The sequence below is a fragment of the Gadus morhua genome, chromosome 3 (genome assembly GCF_902167405.1).
Source record: "Gadus morhua chromosome 3, gadMor3.0, whole genome shotgun sequence".
Taxonomy (NCBI): domain Eukaryota; kingdom Metazoa; phylum Chordata; class Actinopteri; order Gadiformes; family Gadidae; genus Gadus; species Gadus morhua.
The window spans coordinates 734,352-749,284 of NC_044050.1; the positions used below are offsets into that span (position 1 = coordinate 734,352).

At 45.1% G+C, this 14,933-nt stretch overlaps 1 protein-coding gene across 1 annotated transcript in view; it reads right to left on the reverse strand.

Moving 5' to 3' along the window:
• Positions 1–569: 569 nt before the first annotated feature.
• Positions 570–14,933, reverse strand: part of LOC115540844 (voltage-dependent calcium channel gamma-1 subunit) — a 49,327-nt gene continuing 34,963 nt past the window's right edge. Inside the window, exons 2-4 of the mRNA XM_030352431.1 lie at positions 3,858–3,932; positions 1,541–1,690; positions 570–1,318 (exon numbers count right to left, since the gene is read on the reverse strand). Coding sequence (XP_030208291.1) covers positions 1,086–1,318; positions 1,541–1,690; positions 3,858–3,932 — 458 coding nt within the window. The 3' untranslated portion in view covers positions 570–1,085. The remainder of the gene's footprint in view (positions 1,319–1,540; positions 1,691–3,857; positions 3,933–14,933) is intronic.

Here is a 14,933-nt window from a genome sequence, read left to right on the forward strand (position 1 = left end):
AGCGGCGAGCTGGAATCCCGATCTTATTATACATTCCACACCGATGGACCTGCAGTCGGTTGCACCAGCAGAACGTAAAGCCGATCATAAGTTCGGGTGTAAAGTCCGCCTTAACCCTACGCTCGACGTAGCTAGTGTCAAACTAAAGGTGTTCTAAATGTTGGTTGCACCACCATAACTTAAGTTGTAACGTTACTAGTAGTGCATAAATTGTACCAGTGTCGCTTTTAATGACGTTTAGATAATTTCAAGCCAATCATTGACAGCTAACAATGTAAACAGGAAATACCGGCAAGTTTCCACCTTATCTGAGTGAAGACGCGTTAGCACCCAAATGAGAGGGCAAACAAATGAGGTTTCAGTCATTTATTCTCTAAAATTTGCTTGGACGGTATAGGCGTGAGGTTAAGCTATTTGATGGCGGATTTTATAATAAATAAATAAATATAATATTCCGCCCGGCAAAACCGAAATCGTGCATATAATTCAACATCATCATAATAAAGAAATGGATCGATACGGTCACGGACAATCCGTTCCCGGCGCAAACCGCGTTGAAACTCCTCTTCCCATTGCTCAAAACGAATAGCCATCTTTACCCTGCCTTAGTGTTGAAATCTTTTTACGTTTTTTTCTTTTAACGGTTCTATATCGTTAGTATGGAACTTACACCAGCTAGAGGGGAGGTGTAAAAGATAAGTTATAACTTAGTGTTACGTTGAAACTATCTGCTTGGTGCAACTGATATTTTTTTAGTAGAGTGTAAAGTCGAACGTTTGGGTGATTTACGTTCAACGTAGCCTAAGTGGGACCTTACGTTCTGCTGGTGCAACCAGCTGCAGGTCTCTGGAGGAACAGCTTTACAAACACAGGACAAGATGAGGGTACACATGACATCACCGCACCCTTTTCACCAACCAATCGGGTTGGTTTATGCTTTTAAAAAATTACTGACTGGGTGTCATTCATATCCATTCCCCTCTAGTCCATGTCCTGCTGAGACAGGGGCTTTGTGGTGCAAGGAGCTCTGCAGCCGTCAGGCCGTCTCATCACCGCCCCCCCTCGGCTTATCCTCTCCCCCAGCCTCACTCCATCTGCTCGGGCTCGGCGTCCATGCAGGTCTCCCAGGGGTTGCGGGGCATCTGGGGCATGGAGAGGAGTAGGAGGGCCAGGCCGGAGAGGAAGAGGAGGACGAAGGCGGAGCAGGCACAGGCGAAGGACCAGGCGTAGCTGTACTCGATCCAGATGGTGTCCTCGCTCTCGATCATGCGCTTCACTGACTGGCGCATCACCTCCACGGAGATGAACGCACACAGGCCTGCATGACAGGGAGGAGCTTCTTAAGGACCACGGAACAATAGCAGGCCTCACGGACACACACGTTAGCGATGCTTTTTTGGTAACGTATTCAGGGCAAAGACCCTGGAGGCCTCCCAGCGAGCTCTGAGCCACGGAGGCATCAATAGGTGAGGACCATCCCCTCGGCGGTCAGCGCACCCCAGACATTTTGGCCTCAAACGTCACTTTGCACTTTTCCTACCTGCAAATGCGTAGAACATGCCAGCAGGTTTGAGGAGGTAGTCGCGTCCCTTCCCGCCTTTTCCGGTGCAGGAGGTGATCAAACATAAGGTGCCCAGGATCATGAAGGCCAGGCTGAAGATGGAGATGGCCGCTGCTGAGATGTTGTATTCTGTCAAAAAGGAAGAGGTAGAAGAAGGGAGAGATCCAGAGGGAAACAGGCATGAGAATGAGGCAGGGACCTGTAACCCACCAAGCTGTGGAAGTGGAACATTCATGCTGTTAAAATATGGACTTAATGTGAACTGTGTTGGATCAAAGTCTGATGTATGAACATGCATCTTTAATCAAATTATCTGAGAGTTCCGCAACATCATCCAAACCTCAGATTCCACTAAAGGGTCGGCCTATAAGACACAGTAAGAGAGGGAGATAAAGCATGTGTCCGAATAGAGTTGCCTCATCACATGGTTTACAAATGGTTACCAGGGCTATGAAGGAGTGTGTCAGATAGGGAGCTAGGCCTGTGATCTGCCTCTTGTTTGCCGATGGATCCATGCTCAGGGGAGAGCCTTTCTTCTGGGGAAGCCTTCATCTATCGCTGGCAGGGGAGCAATGGGATGAAACCACCTGCCGCCACTGCGTGTCGGAGCATCTGTGCGTGTGTGTGTGTGACAGGGCATGGGCTCCTAATCAAAATGCTCTTCCTCTCCTATCGGGGGTAGGCGTACTGTGATAGAACCCTACAACCCTAAAGGCTTCATTCACCATCTACAGGTATACAATATAAATAATTAAGTATAGACGATGAACTCCTTGGATCATGTGGACATCCACACAACCTGTCCTCCACCTAAATGACAGAATAGGTTACAGAGGTCAGGGGTCAGAGACCCCTCCTCTCCTTTGCAGTGGCTATTTTTTTCTATATATATTTTTTATTTTGGAGTTAAAGGTGATGCCGTGACACTAGAATAAAAAAGTGTTTTAGCAAAATAAACGTCACCTCCTACAACCTCAAATCCATCAATGCAACCAACTATAGGCTACTGGTTATTTTATATAGCCTACAGTATAGCTATATCTAACGCTTTTATCTTCATGTTAGCGGTCAATAGGTTTTGCGTTCCAGTTTGCGTAATCGAGAACCCCCCACACACGAGAACGCCCATTTCTATCTGCTGTGGGATGATATTGCCTATGGCCCAAAGCGCCCCTATGGCCCTTAGTGCCCTATGTCCCTATCGCCCTTAAATAGCACCCCTATGGCCCCCAATGCCTCTGTGGCCCCTAGCGCTCCTATTGCCTCTAGCGCCTGGTCCAATCAGCAGCGACATGTCTTGTGTCAAAGCAACATCTATGACATTAGTATTATTCTCAGTGGAAAATGCAACATTTTAAGATAGTTTCAGCATTAAAATGCGCTTTGATTAAATTCTGGGATAAATGTCAGTGAAGTTAAATTATATATTATACGGTTGATGTAGTGTTCAGTGCTGTTTTATGTAACTGATCCAAAACTAATAAATAATTTTGATTCGAGTGACGGACGAGGCCGACGAGTTTCCTTGTTGCACAACGGAAGTTTTTGTTAGCTTTGCTTCCACCAAAATATATAAATTCCAACGGTTCCTTTCATTCATCGATTTTGATGAACAAGATAACATGATCCATAAATAACGCTTTTAGACGTTATTCCTTCAGCAAAAGCTTTAGAGAAACGTTTTTTCTCTAGTCTAGATTTTTGTGATGCAACCCACAAAAGGTCATGGCCGCTTCACTTGCGCCCTAAAATCGTAAGCGATTTTCGGGCGTAAAACTTTCTTAAATCTAAGAGGCTAACGAGATGATGAACATGGACATGAAAAACACCATAGACATACAATAAGTGACACTAACTGTATGTGGAGGCACAGAATGACTTGGAGTGAGACACTGAGACACTATTATAATAATTTGGGGGCTTTAGCCCTACAAGACGTGATTCACAATGGGTCAGGCTTAACCCTGACCCCAGACTAAGACCTGCGACATCCAGTAAATAGGCCTAAAACATTGTCGGTTTCAAGTTCCCCATTTCCGTAGGGATAGAGAGAGAAACTTGTGCCTTAAGGTGCGTGAAGGCAGAAGGCCCGTGAACACGTTTTTAATGTGTTTTTTATCAGCGCTGTGCGGATGCACGTCTGCAGAGGCATCTTTTCTTTATTTGCTTCCATCTGTTCTGTTTGAAACCAAATGGCTCGGGTTCAATAGAGAGGAGCGGGCTGCTGTTTGGAGGTCTGTGTGAGCACTCCAGTTTGCATGTAATCAAACTGCCGTAGGTGAACCAGGTTACTCACCCTTTTGAGTCTTATATTCAAAGATTTCCGCATCTTCCCCTGGCGTGAAGTGTTTGAAGTACGTACAGTTTTCCTCTGTTACAAGAAAAAAGAGAATTAGTTCAAAGTAGATTGGTGAACGTCTGTTTAACATATCTTAGTATGCTAATGTAGGGGTAACAAGCAGAAGACCAGAAGACCATAACACAAACCACCAACGAACATTGAATGAAGAATGAAGGAGCATGCAGAAGGCTCTGCTTTCTGTCATAGTGCAGAGTGCTAACAGCTCACACCACATGTCTGTGCCAGTCGGTCCTCACCCACGCCCCCATCTTGAAATAGATGACTGAATAGTAGCAATGTAAGATTCACCTCATGTCCCTTGAAGATAGAATGGACCAAACATATTTTTTACAGTATCCATTGTCATTCTCTTGGTGCTGTAGTGCCATTACTTATAAAAGGATATTGCAGGTATCTTAAAGGTCCCATGACATGCTATTTTATGTATTCTTTAATGTAGGTATTAGTGGGCAACTAACACAGTATTCAAAGACGTTCCCGAAATTCAGCCGTGGTGCAGAGTTACAGCCACTCCGAGCCAGTCGCACATTGAGCTTCCCCCAAATGCGCTGTTTTGGTGTCTGTAGCTATAATGCAAATGAGGAGGAGCGAGGCGGGTCAAGGAGGAGGGTGGGGGTGTGGACCTGAGCAGCTTGCAGCCACGGTACCATGCGCTCTGTTTACAGTGGATGTATCGCAATGGCGAGGCGCACACAGCCTTTAGCCGTGTTCTGTAAATATTCTAGAACACACAGTCCTGGAGCTCTATATCTAAATATTATCATATAGCCTACATAGATATCTATATCATATAATATATATTATAACGGCCAAAAGCTGTGTGAGCCGATATTATGAATCTCAAACGACCGCGTTGGGTTCTCCGACGTTCCTGGTTCTTCAACGTCCTCGTGAAGTAGACTGAACCGCGACAAGGAGGAGAAAGGGATCGTTGCCGGGCAGCGCTTAGGCACCTCCGCCTCCGTTCTCAACCTTGGCTGAGATAACCCCCAATACGAGTCTCGTTGTAGAAATACCAGAGACGAGAGTCCGACAGAACGGTTATCCAAATAACAAGGAAGTGTACAACACTTGCGTTACAGTCCTGGAGCTCTATATCTAAATAATATCATAATACATAGAAATCTATATCATTTAATGCATATTATCACGGCCAAAAGCTGTGTGCGCCTCCAGACGATATTATGAATCACAAACGACTTTGTCGGGTTCTGCGACGTCTCTGGTTCTTCCACTTTCACATCAACCTGAAGTCGACTGAACCGCGCGCTGCCTGCTGCCGGCTGCCCGCTGCCGGGCGATGGTGCCTCGCGGCAACCGGCGGCATGACGCAGTTCATGTACTTCAGCCAGTCAAAGCCAAAGTTCCTTTCCCCCAATTCCTTCTCAACCATGGCTGAGATAACCCCCAATACGAGTCTCGTTGTAGAAATACCAGAGACGAGAGTCCGACGTGTTATGCGCCATAACGCCAAAAGCAGAACGGTTATCCAAATAATAACGAAGTGTACAACACTTGCGTTACAGTCCTGGAGCCCTATATCTAAATAATATCATATAATACATAGAAATCTATATCATTTAATACATATTATCACGGCCAAAAGCTGTGTGCGCCTTCAGACGATATTATGAATCACAAACGACTTTGTCGGGTTCTGCGACGTCTCTGGTTCTTCCACTTTCACATCAACCTGAAGTCGACTGAACCGCGCGCTGCCTGCTGCCGGCTGCCCGCTGCCGGGCGATGGTGCCTCGCGGCAACCGGCGGCATGACGCAGTTCATGTACTTCAGCCAGTCAAAGCCAAAGTTCCTTTCCCCCAATTCCTTCTCAACCATGGCTGAGATAACCCCCAATACGAGTCTCGTTGTAGAAATACCAGAGACGAGAGTCCGACGTGTTATGCGCCATAACGCCAAAAGCAGAACGGTTATCCAAATAATAAGGAAGTGTACAACACTTGCGTTACAGTCCTGGAGCCCTATATCTAAATAATATCATATGATACATAGAAATCTATATCATTTAATACATATTATCACGGCCAAAAGCTGTGTGCGCCTCCAGACGATATTATGAATCACAAACGACTTTGTCGGGTTCTGCGACGTCTCTGGTTCTTCCACTTTCGCATCAACCTGAAGTCGACTGAACCGCGCGCTGCCTGCTGCCGGCTGCCCGCTGCCGGGCGATGGTGCCTCGCGGCAACCGGCGGCATGACGCAGTTCATGTACTTCAGCCAGTCAAAGCCAAAGTTCCTTTCCCCCAATTCCTTCTCAACCATGGCTGAGATAACCCCCAATACGAGTCTCGTTGTAGAAATACCAGAGACGAGAGTCCGACGTGTTATGCGCCATAACGCCAAAAGCAGAACGGTTATCCAAATAATAAGGAAGTGTACAACACTTGCGTTAGTCCTGGAGCTCTATATCTAAATAATATCATATAATACATAGAAATCTATATCATTTAATACATATTATCACGGCCAAAAGCTGTGTGCGCCTCCAGTCGATATTATGAATCACAAACGACTTTGTCGGGTTCTGCGACGTCTCTGGTTCTTCCACTTTCGCATCAACCTGAAGTCGACTGAACCGGGCGCTGCCTGCTGCCGGCTGCCCGCTGCCGGGCGATGGTGCCTCGCGGCAACCGGCGGCATGTCGCAGTTCATGTACTTCAGCCAGTCAAAGCCAAAGTTCCTTTCCTCCAATTCCTTCTCAACCATGGCTCAGATAACCCCCACAACAGTCTCGTTGTGGAAATACAAGACACATCAAAGAACCGACAAGAAACACTTGCGTTACAGTGTGTGTATTCACACACACACACACACACACACACACACACACACACACACACACACACACACACACACACACACACACACACACACACACACACACAGACACACACACACACACACACACGTATGGAGGTAGATTTGTGTCTTTATAATGCAATCAAAAATAATAGGTTTGAGAGCAAAACTTTCCACACTGCAATCAAAAAATAGGTTTGAGAGCAAAACTTTCCACACTGAATCAAAAAATTGATTTGAGAGCAAAACTATCGACACTGCAATCAAAAAATGTTTTATTGCAAGATAAATGAATGTGATAAAAAAAATATTAATGGGAATCCAAAAGTTTTGTTTGCAAACCCAAAAGTTTTGTTTGCAAATCCAAAAGTTTTGTTTGCGAATCCAAAAGTTTTGTTTGAGAATTAAAAAGCTTTGTTTGCGAATCCTAAAGTTTTGCTTGCGAATCCAAAAGCTTTGCTTGGTGTTGAGCTGAATCTCGTGGGCGGGACCTACGCCGAAAGATGTAAGACACGTCTCTATTGGCCAGTCTCGATCAGAGTGACAGCTCATTGGCGGGCCAACGTCTCTGGGCGGGCCAGGCAGAGTAAGGGGAGGAGCTGAGATTCCTGATGACGTCATGAATACAGACATTCCAAATCAGCGCACTTGAGCCTCCGTTTTTTCAAAGGCGAGCAGAACAGCTGGTGCTCGTTTTACACCAAACGCAAGTTTTAGCCATGGGGGACCATAGGCAGGCTAGGGGAACTCATATTTATGTTAGAAAACCTCATAAAGTGAGATTTTCATGTCATGGGACCTTTAAAAGAACTGGCCGAATATAGGCCTACCCGCAAGACATTATCAGACAATACCTTCAAAACATCATTTAATTTTCTCATACCCATACGTGGTCTCATACCCCTTTGTCCTGGACTACTAACTAAAGCAAATGCTTAGGTGCTTAGGTGCCACCCTGGGAACCCTGTTGATCTCCCTTGCTCTGCATGTAACAGCGATAGCCGCAGCCACAGGCGCGTTGAACCATTTTTGTGACACACAATGATTAAGCGTCAAGTTAGGCGCGTTATGCACGTTTTTTAACCCGAGTAACGCGTGCAGTGTGGCCGTAGCATGAAACTTATTTTTTCTCATGTTGACATGCAAAGAGGCAACCAAAGTTTTCCAAAATCTCCACTCTGGCCGGAGTTTTAAGAAAGAATCGTTTTCAGAGGCGAATCCTCAGTTCGCGTGTAAAAGAAGGGCACAAACCATGGCAAATGTCTCCGTTTTTTTTTACAAAATAAGCATGTACGTGTAAACAGGGTCTGAGTGCTACATACGTCACTCCTAGAGTTGCACACGGACAGATTTGGCAGTGATAGAGCCGATAACCTATTTGTGAAAGCAATTCAAAAGCTCATTGATTTAACAAGGCAGGTTCATTTTAAACCATCCATTAATTTGTCATGTGTGAGAGGCAGTGACGGAGTGAGGGAACGGGGGTTGGATTAGACCGTCGTGAGACAGGTTAGTTTTACCCTACTGATGATGTGTTGTTGCAATAGTAATCCTGCTCAGTACGAGAGGAACAGCAGGCATTCGGGCAGATGCCAGAGGGGCCGCGGCCTCTCGTGGGCCGTTTAGGCCGGCCAATCACGGGGCGGCATGCTTGTCGGGTTTGCACGGCCGCTTCGTCGCAACGCGGCCCCACATTATCTCTTGGCCCACTATCAAGCATCTATACTGTTAAAAGCTTCAAATTAGCCAGTTGCCTCGAAATCCCTATTCATGCTTTATACCAGGGAACGAATCAGTATTTATACCAGATATGAGTATCTATATACTACAGTAGCCTTATTCAATCAGATGTTTAAAAAGTGCATGGTTTGAAATTGAAATACAACAAATCTGCCTGTATTTTTAATTGTATTATTGGTTTACTAAAGTTATATGAAGCAATGACTTCTGGGAATTTCAAAACCGAATCAGACCGCGAGAGCGAAATCCAGGAAATTACTGTTGGCTGACAGTAAAAAATGCACGAAACTGACCGATTTGTTTTTTAAGCCGCCAAGTGCAGCTTCAGCTAGTAGCACCAGCGCTAGCACTAATGTTCAAGACACTGAACAAACAGACCAGGGGCAGGGAGTAAGATAGGAGGACAGTGAGGAACAGTGAGAACAGTCAGTCTTTATGCATATTAAAGTTAGAAACTTTTGATGTGAGTAAGTGATTCTCTTTTGTGCCCAAGTTTGATCCTGACAATTGTGAGCTGTTCTTCGAGATGTTTTAAAAAATTGCTCTGCCGCAACAGTGGCCAAAGGAAGAGTGGGTGACCCTTATTCAGGGCTCTCCTATAGGTAAGGCCCAGGCAGCATATGTTTCTCTCGATCTCAGTCAGATCGGTGACTATGATCTGGTCCGAATTGTCGGACCAGACTCAGGCTCATCAGACTTTCTGAAGTGTGTAGGGGACAGAAATTATGTCATTAGCACTCCTGAGGAAAGGAGGAAGACAAGGTTGTGCCATTTGAACCTATTGAAGAAATATCAGGACCAGGGCACTAATAGCAACCCCCCCCCCCCCCCCCCCCCCCCGCAAACACCAGGGTTTTTTCAGTAATAAAAAAAAAATCGGTAAAAATGAATGATAGAATTATAATTAAGAAAATAAAAATGTGTAAAATAGGCCACAGTTCTGCTCTGTGCGGAAGAGATTGGCTCTCCGAGAATTGGCGCACTTCCTTACAAGACCGGTAACCATAGCAACGCCGGTAAACAAAAGCACTCCGGATGGCCGTAGTGCTCCCCGAACTACAGCCATCCTGAGGCGCACAGAGCTTTTGGCCGTGATATTATCTATAAAATTATTTTATACTATTATATACAGAACATTATAAGACGCTGTCACAGAGTGTGAGAGGAGAGTTGACGAGAAGATGGCGGTTGACCTAGTTTCAAAGTTTATACCGTTTATACTCGGTAATACCGGTGTAAATTGTTGACACGACTACTACTACATGTTCCAAATCTGTTAACATATTCTCCATCCATTAAAAAAGAGAGATCAGTTAAGTCATTCATTCGTCTGAAATACACCAGCCAGCACATACACATTTGACTAGCAGCTTGTGCTAGCTCCCGCCTAGCAATAACGTCAATGGTGGAGCTCTGGCTAACTGTTTTTCTGTCAATTCACCTGCACAACTCATTAATGCCTGACTTCGGAATAAATCTGTTACCTTTGAGCACTTAGATGCATCCCCCTCCAGCATCCGCTTCTTCATTATTCTGGCCTTTTCAGCCCCTCCTTTCTCTTTTCTCTTCTTGCCTTCCATGAGTGCCACAACAAGCAAAAGCAAGCAACCACGAACTTGCTCGCCTTCTCTGTCTGACGTGTCTTTAGGGTCATGCCATTAGACGTGGGGCCGCTCATATATCCCCCTACATTTCCGAAAATGGACTTGACCTGCAAGCTGTTTATTGGATAAACGCATTTCCCAATCCAAGGAGTCTTTGCTCCATTCTACGTCAATTCAAGAACAAACAAATTAAAGTAAACTGTAGTTCGTATAATTTATTTATTGCCATGAAAATTATGTAATGCCTGAATAATGAAGAATTAAATGAAGTAAAAAAAAATTATATAAAAAAAAAACATGAATGAGACATAGAGAGTAAGCAAGTGGTATAAAAATTGGTTGGATGTTCTCGAGACATATATTGTTTATTTCGGGGATTTTCACGGCGTCTTGATGGGGAATAAAATATGCCCAGGGGCGGCTTACAGACGTCTCGCGGCCGCTCACAACTTTGGTTCGGTCCAACTGACTTCGCAGGCCGCTACACAATTGCGGGCCGGTCCACCTGACCTCGCTGGCCGGCCCGCCGACCGGGAAATCTCCCGATCGTCCCGACCAGGACCGACGTCCCTGACCAGGACCGACCATGCGTGTCGGCTGTTGCCTGTGCAGCTATGGGTCAGAGATCCGGGGAGGATGACCGTGAGGAAGGTGAAACTGTTGGATTCCGCTTAAGGAACTCTGAGGCTTTGAAGGATAGAGAATCAGCTGGGGCATTTACCTTTGGAGTGGAAGTGGGAGTTTAGTGATCTCAAGAGGGAGTTTTCCCACTTGTTCCAGGATGTCCCTGGTCACATACTTCTAGCTATCCGTGATGTTGAGGTTGGCGATTCACCCCCGTACAGGCTGGCACCCTCTAAAGTGCAGGGAAAGGTGATGCCCTGTCGGGCGAAAGTGGAGGCCATCCTATATCTTCACCAACCAAAGAACCAAAGAGAAATAATGAGAGTATCGGGCATGTGTGGTTCTATCGGAGATTCGTGCCTAACTTTGCTGTGGTTACTGAACAATTGACTAACCTCCTTAAGAAAGCTGCCAAGTTTTTCTGGACAGAGGCAGGTGAGAGTTCATTTAGAGGGATGAAAGCCATGTTTGCATTGGGAGCATGCAACCAATTATGAAGTGCCGTTTAAGCTGGCCGTTGATGCTTGCGATACTGGTGTGGGTGCGGCACTCTTGCAAGAAGACGAAGCTTAGTTGGATAGAGCCGTAGCCTATTTCTTGAAGAAGCTAAATCTGCAGCAAAAAGCTTATTCAACAATTAAAAGGAGGCTTTAGGTATAGTCTTGGCAGTCAAGCATTTTGAGGTGTATGTGCCTCACTCAGGTCGACCGGTTGTGGTCTACATAGACCACAACCCACTGTCCTTCCTGGCCAAGTTCAAAACATCAAACACTGGAGTGTTCAGGGGGTCACTGGTTCTGCAGCCTTATAGTTTGAAGGAGCAGCAGGTATCAGGGAAAAACAACATCCTGGCAGATGCACTGTCCCGGGAGCTGACTTGATCACACTAGAACAGGTTATTAGTGGTTAGCTTGTACTAAAGTGGTCATTGGGACTGACGGTTCACCCAACCAGGACAAGGAACCGGTGCGGAGCGTGAGAGACAGAGCTGTTTGCCTATGGTGGTTGTGGACCTGTGGTGAGTACCTCGCACCTACGCCCCTAGAAAGGTTAGATTGCATTCACCCAGGGAAAGATTAGGAACAATACTCAAGTTCAGCACACCAAGTATAGACAGACACAGGTTACGGGCTGTCTACCCGGGTAATAACGAGCGCGGGAGGTCAGCATGTAACAGTCATAGCCTCAGCGACCCTCTGGGAGGCGCTGTTCTGTCTGACACTGAGCACCTTAGATGTTGTCTCTTCCCCGAGCTAGCGAAACCTATCTTGTGTCTGAAATCGCGCACTTCTATACTTACACTTACTTTTTTGAGTGCACTTTGCCAAAAACGGAGAGTGTGCCAAAGCGCAGTGGACTGGAAGTACCTCGGTGGCGCACTCAAAACAATCAAAAACTTGAGTATGGACCGATGGACACTTTTCACCCTCAATGGCCAGCATCTTGTCTACGTAGCGGAGGGGGCGGGAATTTCTAATCGGAAAATGGAGGACATTGTAACATTTCAACCCGGTCTCACGAAAAGACGTGACACTGTCACGTTATTTAATCTATTGAAACGTGATCAGGATCACGTATTTTCAAATTTTTCGTGTTTACAAGCACAAATTTCAAACCCATGTATTTCAATTGGAAGTATTTGTCGTGTCACCAGCACGACTTCCAAACTAAGGTTATGTGCGGGAGCGTTCACCCTAATGTCCCTTAAGGAGCTCCGTACAGTACATTTATTGTTAAAAATTGTGAACAATATGACAGCTTTAGGCCACCCGTTTCTACTTTCACCTTTGATTCTGAGAAATTGTGACAATTCACGGATATAGGCTATTAAATGCAGGTGCGCTGCTCAGGCAAACCGCGAAAGAAAAAAGGGTAGCTGCTTAATCTGATCTTTTTAGAATTGTATGTCTTGATGTTTTGATCTAACCATAGATCTATTGTCTTGTTTTTGGCTATGTGAATGGAAGTCCGCGTCGATGCCTCGCAAGTCCAGTGTCGCGAGCGGACGTGACATCTAGAAGTCATACCGTATAATAATGGGTTATCATTAATATTGATGCGTAGGGGTTGATTATAACTCTTGTTTATTGTTTATACCACAGTCTGGGGGAATACTCCTATTCTGATTGGCTGCAGGGTGTGTATTATCTCCTGATATAGGCCTACCAGACCCCTGCTAAGTAGTTCCAGTCAGTGTTTAGATTCTCTGCCCGAGCCCGAGCCCGAGCCTGACCCGACCCGACCCGCGGGCCGTGTCAGGTCGATATTTCCCATCACTATCCTCGGGCCGGGCCTTTGATTGAGCGTTTTTACTTTTATTTTATCATTATCATAAATTAGCCTAATCTGAGGAGAAATCTATGCCATAAACAGAAATATTATGGGTCTTTATTACACGGGTCTTCTCAATGCCGTGGAACGCTCCGTTCACTTGCATGGGTCCGGGGATATCTCGGGATTGGTTTCTTTATTAATCGAATGGGAAATGCAATAGGCCTATTTTAGGACCGAATCACCGTTGAACTTGTTTCTAATAACATTTCTAGCGAGAAATATACTTTTTACTTGCATAATCTTTAGTCAGTGATTACGTATGATCGTTCGTTTTATAGTTATTAGGAAGATTTTATCGGCTCGCTCGCATGTTTCAATGACGTCAGGTTGCTAAGGACGCTGCTTTCGCTAAACTAGCACACACACACACACACACACACACACACACACACACACACACACACACACACACACACACACACACACACACACACACACACACACACACACACACACACACACACAATGCATTTCGCTGCAGATATTCCCTCAATTATTATTACTTTCAAAACGTTGGCCAAGGTGGAATATCCTTTTTATTTGGGCTGCTTCTAGGACATTTTGGGTGGATTTTGAACGGTATGTGGGCGGGACGTTTTTTGCAGGAGCTGGCAACCCATGGACATAATAAAGGATGGACCACGGACTGGAAAATGGCCGCCCATTCATTCCTATGCAAACTGCTCAGTGGCGCATGGCAACATACAGGAGCGATTTGCTTCCGCGTTATGGGGCCAAGACACGTGACCTATTCCGTGACGTACCGGATGCAGAGATCTTCTTCTTCTTCTAGTTTAGTGGTGGATCATAGTTTTTCCCCATATACCGCCACCTACTTGACTACTACACAGTTTGTGACAAGGACGTTGGCAAATGATACTTTAAATCGTAAAAAAAAAAAAAAAAAAACTAACGAAACAAAATAAAACAAACTAACAAAGAAATGAATAAATAAAAAATAAAATAAAAAAATATATATACTTAAGGTTAAATTCTTCTAATTAGGTTAGTATCTTTTAGCTAATTTATCAGCAATTTCATTGCCATATATTCCATGGTGGGCTGGAATCCAACAGAACTGAATAACTAAACCAAGGCTTATAATATTTAAAAGAAGATGCTTTACCTCTGTCACCAAATCTTCACGTATTGAATTATCTGTTATAAAACTTAGTATCTACAACCCATCTAAGAGCGGTTATTATTGTGGCCATCTCGATTGAGTATACTGATAAAGTCACCCACTCTATATCCATATCCTTTTTCAAATTCTGGCATATATATGCCAATACCACATTGTCACAAACTTAGTATCTACAACCCATCTAAGAGCGGTTATTATTGTGGCCATCTCGATTGAGTATACTGATAAAGTCACCCACTCTATATCCATATCCTTTTTCAAATTCTGGAATATATATGCCAATACCACATTGACACCATTCTATGATAGCTGATAACCAAGGTACACACTGTAATACAATAATCAAGAGGACATACAGGCAGTTCAAATAAAAAGAGATAGAACTTTATTGATCTGGGCCCTGTACCACGAAGCTCGCTTAGAGGGTTAGCGAGGTATGTTGAGCTCCAAGCCTGGCTTAGTTGTACCACGAAAGTCGATCTCTTTTAGCGTCGTTGTATCACCATGGTGACTTATGCTCGCAACCAAACCTGGTCGGGAGCAGTTTTTCGGCTTAGTCTAGCCGGAGATCGGCTACTTAAATCGGCGTGCGCAGCTTCCTAGCCCCTCCTCTGACAATGGCGTCACCATTTGTGGGTGTTCCCGTGGACCCCGGCGCATTTCTCGTACAGGCGTCTCTCCGGAGACAAGGGTTTTACGGGACAGAACCGATCCCTTGGCATTGTCTGACGATATTCAGATT